Genomic DNA, 20,623 nt, shown 5'->3' with positions numbered 1-20,623 from the left:
GGCACAAGTTGCGGGAAAATTACAAACTTTTATTTTATTTTTATTTTTTTTCACAAAGTTGTCACTAAATGATATATTGCTCACACATGCTATGGGCATATGTGAAATGACACCCCAAAATAAGTTCTGCTGCTTCTCCTGAGTACGGGGATACCACATATGTGGGACTTTTTGGGAGCCTAGCCGCGTACGGGGCCCCGAAAACCAAGCACCGCCTTCAGGCTTTCTAAGGGCGTAAATTTTTTACTTCACTCCTCACTACCTATTACAGTTTTGAAGGCCATAAAATGCCAAGATGGCACAAAACCCCCACAAATGACCCCATTTTAGAAAGTAGACACCCCAAGCTATTTGCTGAGAGGCATGTTAAGTCCATGGAATATTTTATATTTTGCCACAAGTTGCGGGAAAATTACAAACTTTTTTATTTTATTTATTTTTTTCACAAAGTTGTCACTAAATGATATATTGCTCACGCATGCCATGGGCATATGTGAAATGACACCCCAAAATAAATTCTGCTGCTTCTCCTGAGTACGGGGATACCACATGTGTGGGATTTTTTGGGAGCCTAGCCGCGTACGGGGCCCCGAAAGACAAGAACCGCCTTCAGGTTTTCTAAGGGCGTAAATTTTTGACTTTACTCCTCACTACCTATTACAGTTTTGAAGGCCATAAAATGCCAAGATGGCACAAAACCCCCACAAATTACCCAATTTTAGAAAGTAGACACCCCAAGCTATTTTCTGAGAGGCATGTTGAGTCCATGGAATATTTTATATTTGGCACAAGTTGCGGGAAAATTACAAACTTTTATTTTTTTTTCACAAAGTTGTCACTAAATGATATATTGCTCACACATGCTATGGGCATATGTGAAATGACACCCCAAAATAAGTTCTGCTGCTTCTCCTGAGTACGGGGATACCACATATGTGGGACTTTTTGGGAGCCTAGCCGCGTACGGGGCCCCGAAAACCAAGCACCGCCTCCTCACTACCTATTACAGTTTTGAAGGCCATAAAATGCCAAGATGGCACAACCCCCCCCCCAAATGACCCCATTTTGGAAAGTAGACACCCCTAAATTTAGGGGTACACTAGTGAGACTCACAGGTAAAAAAGCACCTAGGCTGTCAGCGACTGTATCAAAACGCTACAAGAAAAACTGTTAGCGATCGCAGGGATCAGGCCTGACTCTGCGAACGCTGCAGTTATGCGTGTTGTGTTTTGTAAGTGACAGTGATCGATCGATACTGCACTTGGGTGGGCTGGGCTGGGCTTGGCGGAGAGGCTAAACACAGGTGCTAGCAGGTATCTGGGCTGATCCCACTAACAATGCGTTTTGGGAAACCTAAACTGCTGGCGACGCTAATATAGATCTGATCAGATACTATATTACTAAGGGAGGTGTATGCTTTGTGCGTGGGTGTTAGCGGTACTGGCACTAACCTGACGCTGCCTGGGCCGATGCAGACCTTATCTGACCCTCAAACTTATATCACCCGCAGGGTGATCAGGGGGTTAAATCTTTATTAGGTAATAAATGGCGGGTGCCCTGAAACTATAAAAAAATAACTAACCAACCAGCGTCACCTGTAACAGTTATATGGTGATCACTGGTGAAAGGGTTAACTAGGGGGCAATCAGGGGGCTTTATGCGGTAGTATATGGGGGTCCCTGGCGCTATAAAAAGCTGCGCCGAACCTAAATACCTACCTGCCTAACTAGCGTCACCTGTGACACTAATACAGCGATCAGAAAAATGATCGCTTATTAGGCTGGGTTCACACTGGAGCGATGCAGGAACGCCACGAATCCGCATCGGGTTCCCGCATCGCATGCCTCCCGGCGGCAGTTCATACTGCCCTATGCGAACTGCTGGGAGTGTCAGTGAAATGTTAATGACACCCCCAGATCAGTTCGCATATCGCAGTGCGATCTGCAAACTCGGATCGCATGGTGTGAACACCCATGCGATCCGATTCTGCTGCGGACCAAAAAAAGGGTCCCGTGCGAATTTGCGGCGGGTGCGACGCAAATTCAGCCATACTATCTGTATGGCTGAACTCGAATCGCACAGAGATCGGATGTGATTTGCACTGCAGTGCGGTGCGAATCACATCCGTTCTCATAAACCGCTGCAATGTGAACCCAGCCTTAGTGACACTGGCGACGGGGGGTGATCACGGGGTTAAACCTTTATTGGGGGGGTTAGGGGGGTACCTTAGAACTAAAGGGGGCTAACCCTAACTGCCCTAACAGTTATTACAGTCACAAATGACACCAATGCAAAAAAAAAAAAAATGCAATTGGTGTCACTGTGACTGGGGGGGCAGGGGTGATTGGGGGGGTGATCGGGGGGTAAAGGGGGGGTGTGAGTGTGCCTGGCATGTTCTACTGTGTAGTGTCGTGTTGGTGCAACTCACCGATCCTCTCTCCTCGGTGCCGGAACGAAAAATACCGACACGGAGGAGAGATTACATCACTTCCTCTGCCTGTGTTTACATTACAGGATAGGAAGTGATGTCACGCCTCACTTCCATTCGTCAGGAGCGATCGCGAGGGGGTGGCCATGAACGAATGGCCGCCCCCTCATCCCGGATCGCTCCTGAACGGATACCGACCGCCGCTGGCACCGGGGGGGGCCCGATCGGGCCCCCCACCCGCGGGAAGGCAGGGACGTACAGGTACGCCCATATGCCTGTCCGTGCCATTCTGTCGACGTACATCGTCGTGCGGCGGTCGGCAAGTGGTTAATCAGGTGCTGGTGTGATTTTCCCCTGGTCATGCCTCAGTGGGTTGCCCGGTTACTGGTGAATGGATACCCAGTCTTATCCACTAAATAGCTCATTTGGGCAACAAACACAAATTTGGCACCGCCCTTTTTTTACCACCCCCCTTTTTGTTTTTACCATCCCCTTTTTCCTTTTTTTTTTCCCTTCCCCTTCCCCTTTTTTATACAATATTATGTTCCCTCTAGAGAGTATTGGGACAGAAAGAGGTTTGTATATACTCACGTATATACATGCGTTTGTTGCACATGTACATATTTACAACTGCACGTACGTGCAGGTATGTTGGTATGCATGAGCTGTTATTATATTTGTGTGTGTGTATATGTATGACTATATGTGTGCACACATATATATACACAGTGGGTATCACCAGCATTATCCATTAACCATTTATTATCTGAAGATTCGATTTTATCCTTTTGAGAAGTATTTTTGGTCATGCTATAGCTTAGAACCTTAATATTATACCTAGCATAGAGTCCTCTATTTCCTCCATTCTCACCATTTTATTAATTCATTATAATTTATAATAATCAATTGATTTCCAAATTGCTAATAATTTTCTTAATTCATTTTTTTAGTTAATTTACTTATAAAAATGTATTCATTTTAAATTTGAGGTATATTTATACATTTTATATTTATGTATTTAATCAATTAGTGAATTGATCGATTTCTGCAATTGTTATAAACTTATCTTCTACTATTAATCAGCAAGCTTCTTACTCATATTTACATTCACTTCGGTCTCCAGCCATCTACCTCTTTGAATCTGTTTATTTGATTGACGGGCTGGCCAGCCCATCAGATCTCTCTGTTTCTATTTCCTCTGTAATATAAGACTGCCAGGTTTGCCAGCCAATCATGGTCTGATGAAGAAGCTGTAGCTTCGAAATGCATTACCATTCCTTGCCACTGTGAATAATCACATTTCCTGTTCCTGTGAAGTCACGACCAGCTGCTTCTTGTTTCCTGCCTCCTGGTTCCCAGCATTCTCTGGATCCCTGTAAGATCACACCAGTGCCCCAGGCTGCAAAGGGAAGACTTTTATGAGACTCCAGGACTGGCGATTTTCACCACATACTGAACTCATCTAATTTAAGCTATGAGTTACTACTTGTTTTTATTAAATATATGATTCATACTGCACTCAGTCTGGCGCCCCTCTGTTCCCAATTCAGGGTACTAGCAAAGCAGCTGCCAACGCATCCTCTTCCCTCGTCTCAATGTCATCATCAGTCACTCCTTCCCTAGACCCGCCATGTCCTCCTGAGGAGTCCCCTGAACTGTTTGAGCACAGTGTTGGGTACATGCTCCAGGAGGATGACCAGTGTTTTTTAAGGCTCTGATGATGATACTCAACTAGAGGAAGGCAGTAGCGTGAGCGCAGAGAGAGGGGATGCTCAAGAAGGACAGCAATCTGGCAATCATGTTCCACAAGCTGCAGCATACTGCCAGGTCTGCTCCAGTGATGAAGAGGGAGGGGATGCTGAGGTCACTGACTCCACGTGGGTGCCTGATAGGAGAGAGGAGGCACATCTCCAACGAGGCAGGATGCCCTCCAGGGGCCATCTTAAGGGCAGCACACCAACTGAATCACACCGCAGAGCTCCGCCTGTGCAGGGCACTGCCTCTGCGCGTTATTACAAAAGTTCTTTGGTGTGGGCCATTTTTGAGACGAGTGCATCAGATCGCACCGCTGCTATTTGCAACATATGTCTCAAGCGTATCTCACGTGGCCAAAACATCAGCCACTTTGGCACCACATGCTTGACCAGACATATGTTGACCTGCCATGCAGCTCGTTGGCAAGCGTACCTTAAAGACCCACACCAAAGAATAAAGTGGACCTCTCCATGCTCCTCATCAGCTGGGATCTCCAACCCCACTAGACCTTCAGTCCTCTCTGAAACATGCACTGAGAGGAATGAAGGTGTAGAATTAGGTGTGTCACAGCCAAGTGCTTGCGGACACTCTGCTAGCAGTACACCCACGTCCAATTGTAGCAGGAAAATTTCCCTGCCCCAGCTGCTGGACCGTAGAAAGAAGTTCACTCCCAGCCATCCACATGCTCAGCAGTTGAATGCTAGCTTGGCTAAATTGCTAGCACATCAACTGCTGCCTTTTCAGTTGGTAGACTCGGCCCCCTTCCGTGAGTTTGTGCAATGTGCGGTTCCTCAGTGGCAGGTCCCCAAACGCCACTTTTTCTCATGGAAGGCATTTCCGGCTCTCTACCGGCATGTGGAAGGCAATGTCCTTGCCTCGCTGGACAGGGCGGTCAGCGGTAAGGTGCATATTACCGCTGACTTATGGTCCAGCAGGCATGGACAGGGACGTTACCTGTCTTTCACGGCTTATTGAGTCACTCTTCTGGCAGCTGGGAAGGATGCAGGACAAGGTGCAGTAGTGTTGGAGGTTGTTCTGCCACCACGCCTCCAAAATGCTACTACTGGTTGTGACACACCTCTCTCCTCCACCCCCTCCTCTTCCGGTGCTCTGTCCTCGGAACCAGCGGTGCTACGTAGACGTTCAAGGGGCTACGCAAGTATGCAGGCAAAACGATGCCATGCTTGCGCTGGTTTGTTTGGGGGACAGGAGCCACACTGGGGCAGATATTTTGTCAGCTCTGCAGGGGCAGGCTGAGAGGTGGTTGACACCATGCCAGCTTAAGCTAGGAATGGTGGTTTGCGACAATGGCACCAACCTCCTCTCCGCTAGGGACAACTGACCCATGTGCCCTGTGTGGCTCACGTCCTTAACTTGGTGGTGCAGCGGTTTTTGGGCAGGTACCAGGGCTTACAGGATGTCCTGAAGCCAGCCAGGAAAGTCTGTGTGCATTTCCGCCGACCATTTAATGCCAGTGCTCAGCTGGCTGAGCTCCAAAAGGAGTTGGACCTGCCCAAGAACCGCCTTATATGTGACATGCCCACCAGGTGGAACTCAACGTTGGCCATGCTGCAGCGGCTGCACACGCAGCAGAGGGCCATCAATTAGTACCTATGCGACTAAGGCACCAGGACAGGGTCAGGGGAGCTCGGTTTTTCTCACCACGCCAGTGGGGCATGATCAGGGAGGCATGCACTGTCCTATCACCGTTTGAGGAGGCCACAAGGATGGTGAGCAGTGACAGTGCATGCATCAGTGACACTGTACCTCTTGTCCACCTGTTGGAGAATACACTGCGTGGAATAATGGACAGGGCACCTGAGGCAGAACAGAGGCAGGAAGAGGAGGACTTCCTTGCCTCTCAAGGCCCCCTTTATTCAGACAGTGTTCCTGCTGTCCCACTCATCATACAGGAAGAGCACGAGAAGGAGGAGGATTGTGTCAGCATGGAGGTGGAGCCTGGCACTCAGCATCAGCAGTCTTGTAGGGATGATTTACAGTCCCAAGAAACCCGTGGACTTCTATGTGGCTGGGAGGAGGTGGCTGCGGATCATGTTGTCCTTAGTGACCCAGAGGACTCCGGACCGAATGCCTCAGCTAACCTACGTTGCATGGCTTCCCTGATCCTGCAAAGCCTGCGGACGGATCCTCGTATTCTTCAGATCAAGGAGAGGGACCATTACTGGCTGGCCACTCTCCTTGATCCACGGTACAAGGGTAAGGTTGTGGACCTTATCTTGCCATCACAGAGGGAGCAGAGGATGAGACATCTCCGGGAGGCCTTGCAGAAAGGTCTGTGCAACGCCTTCTCAGACACTGGGAGGTTACAAACTCCTGGTCCTGGGCAACGTGTTGCTGAGGCTTCGGTCAGAAGGAGCGGTGGAGAAGGTGGCCATCTGACCGATGCGTTCAGACAATTTTTTAGTCCGCAGCCACAAGGTATGATTGATTCCAGCAACCATCGCCAGCGGCTGATTTACATGGTGCAGGAATACCTAGGGGCAAGATCAGACTTGGACACCTTTCCCACCGAAAATCCTCTGGCTTACTGGGTCTTGAGGATGGATCACTGGCCAGAGCTTGCACAGTATGCAATTGAGCTATCGGCCTGTCCTGCATCCAGAGTTCTTTCGGAACACACCTTTAGTGCTGCTGGTGGCTTTGTAACCGATCATAGGGTGCGCCTGTCCACCGACTCAGTTGATCGACTGACCTTCATAAATATGAATCAGTCTTGGATCACCTACAGCTACCAAGCACCTGAAGCTGATGTAACCGAAAAAATTTTTCTTGGAAATGTCACATCTCTTCAAGACTGCCTATGCTGATGCTGAGTGACTGTCCTGTTATGTTGACTGACTATCCTCTTCCTCCTCAATGATCCCGCTGATATCTTGGAAGAACATTTTTGGTTCTGGGTGATGCCACCAGCCCAATTTTTCAGCCCCTGTTTAACAGGGGCGTGTAATTAAAATGTTTGATGCAATGCTTTGCAGCAAGGCTCATTCCTGCACTTCAAATAGAGTATATGGGAGAGGTTTCAGTGTCCTGGCAACAGCACCAGTGCCTAAGGCCCAATTTTTCAGCCCCTGTTTAACAGGAGCGTGCAATTAAAATTTTTGATGGAATGCTTTGCAGCGGGCTCATTCCTGCACTCCAACTAGAGTATATGGTAGAGGTTGCAGTGTATAGGCCCAATTTTTCAGCCCCTGTTTAACAGGGGCATGTAATACAATTTTTGATGCAGTACTTTGCAGCAGGGCTCATTCCTGCACTCCAACTAGAGTATCTGGGAGAGGTTGCAGTGTTGTGGCACCAGCAAGCAGTGCCTAAGGTCCAATATTTCAGCCCCTGTTTAACAGGGGCATGTAATTACAATTTTTGATATAATATTTCACAGCAGGGTCCGTTCCTGTGCCCACCGAGAGTAACTGTGAGGACTTACAGTGTTGTGGCACCAGCACCACCACCACCAAAAGGCACAATTTTTCTAGCACTGTTCAACAATGGCATGTAATTACAATTCTTGATATAATCATTCACAGCAGGGCACTCCAGCGCCCACCAAGAGTCACTTTGAGGGCTGACAGTGTTGTGGCAACACCAACACCTTGTTTCGCCATTTCTGTAGAGCATGTATGGCAGGCCACTACTTTCAAATATCCAACTTGCAAACGTCTCCTACTTGCAAACGGAAGGAGACAACAGCAAGTGAGATGAAAAAAGATGGACGGCAAAAAAATATACAGGCGTGATAACCCTTCCCATGTTTTCCAAAAAGCTTAAAAAATGATTTTTTGAGTGAAGCTACACTTTAAAAATGTACCAGTTGAAAATTACAAACAGATTCAACTTAACACAACAAACCTACACAGTCCCTGTCTTGTTTGCACCGCCTGTATACTGCTGTTCTGTGTATATAGGGCCTGGGGGCCACACGCATTTCCTTTTTTTTTTATATGTGTACGGGGTTCCCCTTAATATCCGTACAAGACCCAAAGGGTCATCCATATTGCCGGAACCAGATATTACATTAAAACCGCAAGCAGTTTAAATTACTTTTTTTCGTTAAATGTCATTTTGTGCAGGGACTGTTCTAAACACGGGAAACACGTGGCACTTCACAGGCATACTATAGACACCCCCCAGGCACGATATTTAAAGGAATATTTCACTTTTTTTTCACTTTAATCGTGCTCCCGAAAAAACAGACGTTTTTAAAAACAATTTTGGCATTGACCCATGTCCCCTGGGGCAGGAGCCAGGTCCCCAAACCCTTTTTAGGACAACATCTTGCATATTAGCCATTAAAATTGGCACTTTTTATTTCGAACGTTCGAGTCCCATAGACTTCAATGGGGTTCTAAAGTTCGTATGAATTTTCGGTCCCTTCGAAAGTTCTGGTGCGAACCGAACCGGGGGGGGGGGGGGTGTTCGGCTCCTCCCTAGTCTATAGTGAGGATTACCTGTAGGTAAAAAAAAAAATATCTCCTAAACCTGCACAGTTTAGGAGATATGGCCCTCGCAATGCGCCGCTGGCAGCGGCTCATGCACACTGGGGATTCTCCGCTGGAAGCCCGGCAGACGCCGGACCCTGCCGTAAAGAAGCCTCTCGTGCGCATGCGGGGGAGTGATGATATCGCTGCTCCGGCCACTCACAGCGTCGGAGCCGCGATACACGGAAGACACGCCGAAGGAACATGTCATGTCAGCTCCCTCGGCTTGTATCAGGCGAGATGTCGTGGCCTCGTTCTAAGGTAAGTATTTCATAATGTGCTAGTATGCGGTGCATGCTAGCTCATTATGCCTTTTCGCTTACAGGTCTGAAAAAAATATATATATATTTACTCCCGCTTTAAAGTTCATGTGAGTGTAAAGGCAGGCGTCCCAATACTTTTGGTAATAGTGTGTGTGGTGATGATTGGGGAATAGATCAGGGGGGTTTGGACTGAGGTCACCCCTTTGTCCGCACAGTGATCACCTCCATATGTCATCCTCCTCCACACTCATCACAGCTCCCTATAGCGACCCCCCCTCTGATGTAATGAGGTAGCCCCGCCCCCAGTGTAGATCTCCTCCCACGTCATGTCTCCGGTCACCCCGCCCCCTCCTCCTCCCGGTACCGATCTCCTGGTGCCCAGATCAGCCTCTGTAGTGACGTCACATCCCTTTTCCAAACTCCCCCCCATGTCACGGCTCGGCTCTCCATGACCCGGGCTGAGCAGATGTGACGTTGTACTACACCCCCTCCCCCCTCCATGCGCGGCTCCTGTACACCACAAGCAGTGAGAGGGAAGGCCGGGAGGCCACGTCTGCTATAGGAGGAGGAGGAGGCGGGACACAGTGTGCGGCTCCGGGGAAGCAAGGATGGTCGGGCCCGGGGCTCTCCTCCTATCTTGGCTGCTGATAATCGGCTCCTCTCCGCGGTGTCTGGCCTGGGAGAACGGAGATCTGGAGCTCTTCGATCTGGTGGAGGAAATCCAACAAAACTTCTACCAGTTCATGGGGGTGGAGCAGGTAAGTGGCCACAGGGGAAGGAGAGGGGAGGAGGACACGCAGAGCTCTTCTCTCATCTTATACTCACTTCTCATTGGAGGAGGAGGAGGAGAGGTGATGAGGATGGGTCAAAGTTTACAGGATGACGACTCTTCATTTCTACTTTACATTGTGTTCATTCATTCATCTACCCCTCCATTCATCCATCCCTCCATTCATCCATCCCTCCATCCATTCATTTATTCCTCCATTCATCCATCCCTCCATTCAGCATTCATCCATCCCTCTGTCCATTCATCACTCCATTCATCCATCCATCCCTCCGTCCAGTCATTCATTCACCCATCCATTCCTCCATTCATCCCTCCACCATCCCTCCACCATCCCTCCATTCATTCATCCATTCATTCCTCCATCCATTCATCCATCCCTCCATTCATTCATTCATCCATCCCTCCATTTTTTCTTCCGTCCATTCATTTTTCCATCCATTCATTTCTCCCTCTATCCATTCATTCCTCTATCCACCCATTTCTCCATCCATTCTTTCCTGCATTCATCCCTCTATCTATTCATTCCTATCATTCATCCCTCATCCCCCTATCCACCCATTCTTTCCTCTATCCACCCCTCTATTAGTTAATTTCACCATCCATTCACCCCTCCGTTCATCCCTCTATCCATCCTTTCATTCATCCATCCTTGTATTTATTCATCCAAACATTCATTCCACCATTCATTCATCCACCTATCCATTAATTCATTCATTCTTTCATCCATCCCTTCTCCTATTCATTCATTCCTACATTCACTCATCCATCCCTCTATCCCTTTATTCACTTATTTATCCATTCCTCTATCCATCCATCCATCCATTCATTCATTTATTCACCCTTCTATTTATTCATTATCCATGTATTCTTCTATCCTGAAGGTGGGGGGCTCCATTCACACCTTTTATTTTCTAAATGCACAGTTTTTCTCTCACGTGTTCACATGACACAGATCGGACGTTCCCTTCATCTCAATGGGCTCCGCACACGTGTCGCAGTAGTTTGTGTTGCCGTTTTGCTGCTTTTGTTGTGTGTTTTTTCCACACGGCAGAAAAATTGGGGTGCCATTAACAATCCGCAATCGTTCACATTGAATGCGGCTTTGAAATTGGTCTTCATCTGAAATCACGTGATGTCGGTGCGACTTCAGGTGTGACTTTGAAGACATCTGTGTGGCTTCATACAAGTCGCACCCCAAATCACCAAAAGTAGCAAGAACTACTTTTACAAACGAGGCGCCGCAAAGTCAGCGTCACACCAGTTTGAACGTTTCCATCGGCGACAGAAAAGATCTGGAGTGCGTTTTTGTGGTATGAACCAGACCTCAGAACATGTATGTTCCCGTGCGTTTTTGGTGCGTTCCAGTGCATTTTTAATGCTTTTTACATCATTTCAGTACAGGAAAAATGCAGCATGTTCTCTTTTTTTTCTGGAACGCACTGGAACTGCAAGCACTGGTGTAAACTATGCCACTGGAAACCATATAACCTACTTTCTATGTGTTTTTGATGCAGAAAAATGCCCTGGACTGCATGTGGTGTGAACTGGCCCAAAATAAGGACATGTGTGTTTTTTTTTTTTTTTCTGGAACTGCAAGCACTGGTGTGAGCTGTGCCATTGCAAAACATATAACCCAATTTCCATGCGTTTTTGATGCTGGAAAAAACACACTAGACTGCATGTGCTGTGAACTGGTCCATGAAGTGGATAATGGCTGAAATACTCCTTGGATGTTGCACCTCTCTATGTGGCCAGGCTGTGAGAAAAGTCTCACCCATGTGGTATCGCTGTACTCAGGAGGAGTAATAGAATATATTTTGGGGTGTAGTTGCAAGAATGCCCATGCCGTGTGTGAGAAAATAACTTGTTAATATGAAATTTTTGTGAGGAAAAAAAAATAGAATTTCTTAATTTTCCAAACAATTGTGGGAAAAAATTACAACTTCCAAAAAAAATTCACCATGCCTCTTACTAATTACATTGGACTGTCTACGTTCCAAAAAAAGGGTCACTTGGGGAATATTTGCACTGTCCTGACATTTCAAGGTCTCAAGAAATGAGATTCAGTACATCTTGTGTGATCAATTTCCAATGATACAGAGTTTACAATCTATGGTACCTAACTTTCACACAGACCAAATGATATACACTGATTTGGGTTCATTTTACCAAAGAAGTGTAGCAGTATAAGACCCCTTTCACACTGGGGCGGTTTTCCGGCACTTTAGCGCTAGAAATAACCTCTGCTAAGTGCATGAAAAACGCCTCTCATTCATTCCAATGTGACTTTTCACACTGGGGCAGTGCGCTTGCGGAACCTTATGAAAAGTTCTGCAAGGAGCATCTTTGGGGCAGGTTGGGAGCTCTGTATCTAACACTCCCAAAACGCTCTGCCCATTGGAATGAATGGGCAGCACTTCCAATGCGCTTTGAAAGCACTGCAAAACTGGAGTTTTTAACCCCTTTTTTGGGGTTAAAAGCACACCACTAGCGGGCAAAAATTGTCACAAAAGCGCTGCTTAAACAGCGTTTAAGCACCTCTAAAACGAGCGCCGCTTAAAGTGGAAGTAAACCCTTCTATCGTTTTCAGTCAAGGAGACTGCCATATTGGCCTCTAAGAATTCTTTAACTGCCATAATGCTGCACATGTGATCAGTTATGACACCAGCCATTGAATGGTTTGAAAGTTTGGCTGAGAGCACAACCAATGTGAAAGTTAGCATTTCCGGCATGCCGGGAATGTAAGTATTTTTTGAAACTGGGTTTACTCCCGCTTTAAGCGCTAATGGATGGACGGGGTCTTCATTTTGGCCAAAGTTACTTATTTGCAACATTTTATAACAGAAATCAACATTTTCGATCTTTTCTTCTCATTTGTAGTGCAAAAAATAAAACCCAGCAGTGATTAAATACCACCAAAAGAAAGCTCTATTTATGTGAAAAAAAAAGACAAAAATGTCATATGGGTACAGTGTTGTATGACTGAGCAATCGTCATTCAAAGTGCGACAGCACTAAAAGCAGAAAATTGGTCTGGGCAGGAAGAGGGAGCAAGTGCCCTGTATTGAGGTGGTTAAAACAGTGTTTTTTTCACACTTGTGCGACTTGGGACTTCAAAGTTGCATAACATAGTTTCCCATGTTTTCCAATGGGTACTATTCATATCTGTGTGACTTTAAGTCTCAGCGACTTCAAAGTAGTTCCTGTACTACTTTGGTCTGACTGATGCGATTTGAGGTCCATAGACATCATGTTTACACAGGTATTGCTTAAAATCATGCGACTTTCAGGTTGCACAAGTGTAAAAGGGCCCTAACTGCTTCCTGCCCACGTCATTGTAAAACGAGGGATAAAAGGGAACCCTATTATTCTGGGAGGACATCATATGAAGTCCTCCCAAGAACACGCCTTGCACGGCTGCTCCGGGCCACGCTATGGCACGATCTGTCACTGACACAGCGGGTGACTGATCTGTTTACCCAACCGCTGCCGGTACCATGTGATTGTTTCATTTGGCCACTCACGAACGGGTCTCCAATGTGAAAGCCCAGAGGGCAGGGCGCTAGCAGGACGGTACAAAAAAGTCCTGCTAGCAGCATCTTTGGAGTGGTGAAGGAGTGGTGTATTCACCGCTACTCCACCGGTCCTGCCCAATGGGACACCGTGGCTATACCGCTGGCAAAGCGCCTCTGCAGAGGCGCTTTGTGGTGGTTCTTAACCCTTTCTCGGCCGCTAGCGTGGGGTAAAAACACCCCACTAGCAGCCGAATAGCAAATCCGACTGTAAAGTGCTGCTAAAAATAGCAGCTCTTTACCGCAGATACACCTCCCGGCCCAGTGTGAAAGTGGCCTTACAGAAAACATTTATTTTTTCCTTTTTGGGATAAAGGTTTTACATGGGCAAAAGCTGAGCATTGTAAGCACCCCTGTCAGTGGTAAATGGTTTATCTCAAGCCTTTAACTGCTACATCTGCAGGACAGCTTGTTCTGCTGAAAAACAACCTGCTTACTAGCCAGACCCCCAGGTGAAAAAAAAGAGAGCCTAATAACTAAAACAAATGCAGCCATCACAAGAGTTGGTAAGCAGCAATATCATTAATGATTGCTTCTAGTGGGATAGTGGGGGGGGTCAATATTTGCTCTCCTGTATCCCCTCAGAGGAACAATCTTGTAGCCCAAAATGGCAGCTAACATAAGACCCCTGGGTGCCCTACACAGTGATAAATATCTTGTTCGTTTTCTGCCCCCTACAGGTGTGTGCGTGTCATACATCGTCTGTTTTATATTCAGGGTCCTTTTTTCTAAATACTGGCATTTTAAATCCCATTCCATATCTCTTCCTAATGACTGGATGAATTCTTCCTCTATAGTGTTTTCTCTTCTCTGTGATCTATCACTTTCTGATTTCCACATTCGCTCTTATCTAAAGCTTCTCAATCCTTTCAACTGTCCAGATTTCCGCTCCTTTCCATCCGATGTGACAGGGCACAGGGGGTCAGACAGAAGCACATGTGTCTGCTGGCTGCTGCTTTCTATCACCTTGAAGTGCGGCGTGTCAGGGAGCCGACTATAGAGGAGGTGTTTAAAGAATACCTTTCACTAAAGATTATAAAAAAAAAAAGTTCAAACTACACAAAAAAAACAACAAAAAAACAGTAGCCAGTTTGAAGTTAACTGCTTCACCTCTGGAAAATTTACCCCCCTTCATGACCAGGCCATTTTTTGTGATACAACATTGTGTTACTTTAACTGGCAATTGCATGATCATGTGACGCTGTACCCAAATAAAATCAATGTCCTTTTTTCTCAAAAACAGTGCTTTCTTCTGGTGGTATTTTATTATTTGCACTAAAAAAAAGACCGACAATTTTGGGGGAAAAAAAACAATATTTTTTACTTTCTGCTATAAAATGCATCCAGTAAAAAAAAATATTTCTTCATCAATTTAGGTCAATACGTATTCTGCTACATATTTTTGGTATTTATGTTGTGTTTTTTATTTTTTTATTTATTTTTTCACTAGTAATGGCCTTGATCTGCAATTTTTAGCGGTATGGCGATCTGACACTTTTGACACATTTTTGGGACCATTGACCATTTTTACACAGCAAAAAGTGCTATAAATATGCACTGATTATTGTGTAAATGTCACTGGCAGGGAAGTCTAGGGTGCGATCAAGGGTTTAAATATGTGTTCCCTCCCTTGTTTTTTTTAACTGTATGGGGATGGGACTGACTGGGGGAGGAGACATATCGCTGTTCCTACTTACTAGGAACAAATGATATGTCTCCTTTCCCCTGTCAGAACAGGGATTTGTGTGTTTACACACGCAAATCCCCATTCTGGCTCTCATGCGTACGATCACGGGTGGCTAGCATGCGCATCAGGTCCCCCTGCCATGCAGTGGGCTTGCGTGCCTGCTATGGCTCTTTAGAGGGGCTGACGTTAGGGTATGTTGTTTTGCAGTAACGGACCACTTTTCTGACGTAACACTAGGGGGTGACCAAGGGGTTAAATGTGTGTTCCCTCAGTGTGATCTAACTGAATGGGGATAGGACTGACTAGGGGAGGAGCCATATCGTTGTTCCTCCTCTGTCTTTCCCCTGACACACACACAAATCCCCATGCTAGCTCTCATGCACGCGATCGCGCGTGGCTGTGCTCTATGTGAAGAACTAAGCTCGCTGGAGTATCTTCTGCACATGATGCCTGGCCTCCCGCTGCGATCTGAGGTTTTATTCGCTCTCCAGGACATAGTATTGACATAGTGAGCAGAAGAAGAGCACTGAGACATTTAACCTGGTACACACGATAAGATTATCGGACAAATTAACATTGTTTTATTTATTTATTTATTTATTTATTTATTTTTTGCATGCTAGTCTCCATATTGAAAATGTAGAGGCTAAAATGACAAAATTCTCTTACGGCAGACTAAAAATTCTGAATTGGTGTAATGTATTGTATTTTTGGATGAAAACTGTACTGATTAAACGAAAATTGTACAATCTGATCTGACATCATACGAGAAAAATGTTCATGTTTATCCCTTTGGATGAGCTGTCGTTATCGGCTCTTGAAAGCTGCATACTAACGATCAGATTATCGAATGATTGCTTCGCAGGCGGTATTTTTCGTCCGAATTTCAGATCGTGTGTACGAGCCTTAAATTGGCGCGTAATAATTATACAGCTTATGTATAATTGTCAGCTTGGCTTTTTTTTTTTTTTTTCCTATACAGGAAGGCTAGACAAACTCCAGGAGCGAGATACTGAATCTGCAAAAAAGAAAAACGAAACAAACAAAAAGAACCCCCCCCCCCCCCCCCCCCCAAAAAAATAAAAATTAACTAAAAAAATAGACTTTTAGCAGCATTTAATGGCAGGGGCTTTTAGAGGCAAACAAAATAAAACTGGCAGTGTGTCCAGGAGCAGCAGCGTTTTGGCAGAAAAAACGGTTGGCGCTTGCGAACACGTGTTAACGTTCGCCACATTTAGCGCTTGAGCGTTAATTGATTTTAATAGCAAGAATAAATGTATTATTCTGAATAATTAAATGAATTAACACCCAAGCCCTTGATGCCTGTAAACACACCTTTTACAAGCATCGTTTTTTTTTTTTCTTTTTTCTGCCAAAATGCTGCTGCCTGGAGGAAAGACTTCTAGGAGAGTTTACAAAACATCCAGTGTGTATGAGGCCTAAGGGCTGATTCACACCTATGCATTTTTAGTGCTTTTTGCAATTTGCAGATTTGCACTACAGTCCATTTAACATGGTTTCCTATGTACAAATCTGTAAAATGCAAAAAGCACTACAAATGCATAGGTGTGAATCCAGCCTTAGGCTCCTTTCACACATGCAGATCCATTGTATGGATTCTGATTGCTCAGTGGGGGATCTATCAGTTGATCCCCCGCTGAGTCAGCGGATGGTGTGTCCGTCTCCGCTCACTGTCCAGAGACGGATCTGTCAGATCTCCGCTCTCCTCTATGGGGAGATCCGATGAAAACGGACCACCTTTCCATTTTCATCTGATCCACCAGACGGATGGAAAATAGGACCACCGTCCGTCTGTATTTAGCAGAGTGGATCGCAGGTCAACACTGACATCTGTTACTCCATAGAGACGCATGGAGTGTCCATTCAGGTCCAGCTGAAACAAGTGACAGGCTGACCTGAACGGTCCACATAGTGTTTGTACTGATGTTGTTTTGTAGGCATCTCAAGCTTCAGGTTTATTTTTTTTTGGCTTATTTTTAGCCAATAACTAGGGGGGAGAGAGCAATACATCCTGTTTTTGTGAATTTTTCCGGTGCTCGAAGCATGTAGCCCAATAGAAGGTCAGGTACATTTTTGGTTCTGGTTCCTGTTTTTTCACGTTCACTCTGGGTGAATGTCATGCCCCGTACACACGAGCGGACTTTTCAACATCCAAAGTCCGAAGGACCGAGTCCGTCAGACTATCCGATCGTGTGTGGGCTGCAACGGACTTTTGATTCGCCAAAGTCTGACGGACTTTAGAAATGAAGCATGCTTCAAATTTTCCCGAAGGAACTCCGCCGGACCCGGTCCCCTTCGAAAACTCCGCTCGTGTGTATGCTACTCCGACGGACTAAAACCGACGCTAGGGCAGCTATTGGCTACTGGCTATGAACTTCCTTATTCGAGTCGGGTCGTACGTCATCACGTTCGAATCCGTCGGAGTTTAGTGTGATTGTGTGTGGCCAAGTCCGTTCGGCCGAAAAGTCTGTCAGAACTCCGGCGGAACTCCTTTGGAAGTCTGTCGGACATAAGTCCTCTCGTGTGTACGGGGCATCAGCAGGACAAATGGTGAAGGTGAATCTCCCTAATGGTCGCACAGGGGGCAATAAAACCTTGACAAGTGCCCTTATCCCTCTCCATGCTATCCAACACAAAAAAGTTAAAATAGTTTTGCCTTTCATTATACTTGCCTTTTCAAGCACATCTTGAGGGACCACTTTCTGTGAGGGACCAGAAAAGTACTTACCTGTTACTGAAACCTGGCCATACTTAGAAGGTGCATATGATCTCTGCCCCAGTACCTAGGGGGACTCATGTCAATAGACTTGGGCTACTTTCACACTGTAGCCAGGGCTGCGTTGGTGGTGAAGTGCCGCTCGTTTTAGCGGCACTTTATCGTCGTTTTAGCAATGCTTTTTGGGCACTAGCGGGGCACTTTTAACCCCCGCTAGCGGCCAAAGAAAGGGTTAAAACCACCCCTGTTGCAGCGCTTCTGAAGCACTGGCCATTCATTCCGATGTATACAGCGCTCCTTCACCGCCCCAAAGATACTGCTTGCAGGACTTTTTCCCCGTCCCGCAAGCGCACCGCCCCAGTGTGGAAGCACTCAGGCTTTCACACTGGGGAGGCAGGAGAGGCAGTTTTCAGGTGCTATTTTTAGCAATAAAACGCCTGAAAACTGCCTCAGTGTGAAAGCAGCCTTACCGGCTCCAGCTGAACATCCTTCCCAATGCCTGGTGGGGGGGTGCCTAAGCTAAGGTGCAGCAGCGCCCCGAAAAAGTCCTGCAAGCCGCATCTTTGGAGCGCTGTAGGAGCGGCGCATTTACCATAGAAAACAAAGGGACAACGCTGCAAACCCGCCTGCAAAGCGCCGCTTTGCGAGTGGTTTTAACCCTTTTTTTGGCTGCTAACGGAGGTTAAAACTGCCCCGCTAGTGGCCACAAACGCTGATAAAGCGCCGCTAAATATATCGCCACTTTACCGCCAGCGCCCGCAACGCCCCAGTGTGAAAGTAGCCTAAGATAAGAAATCTTCACATTTTAAAATTCAGGTTGATTTTTTTTTTTTTTCCACTTCTAAGGAAAATTTTTCAATTTAGTACCTTGGCCTGCGCACTAAATTATAATTAATCTTTGTTTGAAAATTGATATTAAATGAAGTGTAGAAAGGTGTTTTCATCATACTTCCTGACATCTCTGTTTGTGAGAATGTGTAAATTGAACAGCTATTAAGGACTGTAATATGCATACACTGGTAAGTGCTGACCTTTCTGTTTACTTAAGTAAATGTTAACAAGTGGCATAATGGCGTAACACTGAAAGATGGATGTGGCATGATTGACGTGTGTTATACGCTTTTAGAATTAAAACGTTTACATTTGCATGTCGGATTTATTTTGCATAATACATCCAATGCTTTGTACAATTTAATGATGACAAGCCTTTGTCCTGGCTTTTTTTAACACGCCGGTTATTTTAGGCACATTCCAGGGTTAATGGCTCTTGAGAATTAGTGTTAATGCACTTCTGGAGGAGACGAGGGGCACTGTCGGTGGCTTCTGGTTATGCTGCAAGGAAATTACAACTATATATTACACCAGGAGTGATATATTTATTTTGTATTAGACAGTTTATGACTGTGACAATTCCAATGCAGATCTCATCCAAAGCAACATTTTTCATAAGAATTTGTACAGCTGACATGATTGCCTTTTTAAAGAGGACCTCACACCTAAAATACTAAGTTTAAGGCAGCCCATAGACTAGGAGTTGCAGGAAAAAAATTTGCACGATTCTTTCATCAATACAGACAGTGCTGACAAGTGAACCCCTCCTGCCAAGCAATTGTCTTCTCCCGCTGGGAGAAGACGGTGATTATCGCTAGCGCCTATCGGAAGCGAATCCGGCAGGCTGGTTGTACCCAATCAATCAACTTGGTACATTCAGCCTGCTCATTAATGGTTCCAATCGCGAGACGGTTCCTGCTGAACCAGCCCAAGATTCAAACCATGTATGGCTGGCCTTAAGTGGGCTTGCTTGCCTCTGCGGAAATGCAGTATAAACGAGTTAGGACTGCAAATAATACCGGGATGCCTTGTCGCGGCCTCTGCAGCTTACGCAAGTATTTTCAAATGTGTGCAAACTAAACCCCTGTTTTTAACTGTTATGCTGCGTACGCACGATCGGAATTCCAGACAGAAAAAGACCCATGAGAGCTTTTCATCGGAGAATGCGACCTTGTGTGTGGAATTTAGCTGTCCGAATTTCTGCCAGCCAAAAATTGATAGCATGTTCTCAATTTTCGGTAATTCCGATCGTGTGTATGCAATTCCGACACGCCAAAAATCACGCATGCTCAGATTCAACTACGAGACAGAAGCTATTGGCTACTGGCTATTGAACTTCCTTTTTGTAGTCATGTCGTACGTGTTGTATGTCACGGCGTTATAAATAATCGGAATTTGATGTGACCGTGTGTAGGCAAGACAGCTTGAGCCGAATTCTGTCGGAATTCCGTCAGGAAAACCATCAGAGCTTTTTCCGACGAGAATTCCGATCGTGTGTACGCGGCATTAGAGAGGACAATTCGGTTTGTTGCTGGTGGGTAAGTGGAGCTTGGAATTTTTATTTGTTGTTGTTTGACATGGGTTGCCCTGCCATGTGCTCCTTGCTGTTAAGGACATTTAAAGGTTTGAGGCAGTTGCCGTTTGTACAGTCATGGTCAAAAGTTTTGAGAATGACACAAATATAAATTTTCACAAATTCTGCTGCTTCAGTGTTTTTAGATCTTTTTGTCAGATGTTATTACTATGGTGTACTGAAGTATAACTACAAGCATTTTATAAGTGTCAAATGTTTTTATTGACAATTACGTTTAAGTTTATGCAAGGAGTCAATATTTTCAGTGTTGACCCGTCCCTCTTTTTCAAGACCTCTGCAATTCACCCTGGCATGTTGTCAACCAGTTTCTGGGCCACATCCTGGCTGATGGCAGCCCATTCTTGAATAATCAATGCTTGGAGTTTGTGGGAATTCGTGGGGGTTTCTATTTATTTATTTATTTTTTATTCACCCACTTTTTGAGGATTGACCACAAGCTCTCAATGGGATTAAGGTCTGGGGAGTTTCCTG

The 20,623-nt window shown here is 45.8% G+C and overlaps 1 protein-coding gene across 1 annotated transcript in view; it reads left to right on the top strand.

The window, feature by feature from the left end:
• The first annotated feature begins 9,367 nt into the window (after window positions 1-9,367).
• DNAJC1 (DnaJ heat shock protein family (Hsp40) member C1) overlaps window positions 9,368-20,623 on the top strand; it is a 168,663-nt gene continuing 157,407 nt past the window's right edge. Inside the window, exon 1 of the mRNA XM_077490952.1 lies at window positions 9,368-9,700. Coding sequence (XP_077347078.1) covers window positions 9,551-9,700 — 150 coding nt within the window. The 5' untranslated portion in view covers window positions 9,368-9,550. The remainder of the gene's footprint in view (window positions 9,701-20,623) is intronic.

This window comes from Lithobates pipiens, unplaced genomic scaffold, assembly GCF_037356315.1.
Source record: "Lithobates pipiens isolate NorthernLeopardFrog02 unplaced genomic scaffold, aLitPip1_a1.2 Scaffold_19, whole genome shotgun sequence".
In the NCBI taxonomy this organism is placed as follows: domain Eukaryota; kingdom Metazoa; phylum Chordata; class Amphibia; order Anura; family Ranidae; genus Lithobates; species Lithobates pipiens.
The sequence above is the reverse complement of the archived record's forward strand: the minus strand, read 5'-3'. Positions and strand labels throughout refer to the sequence as shown.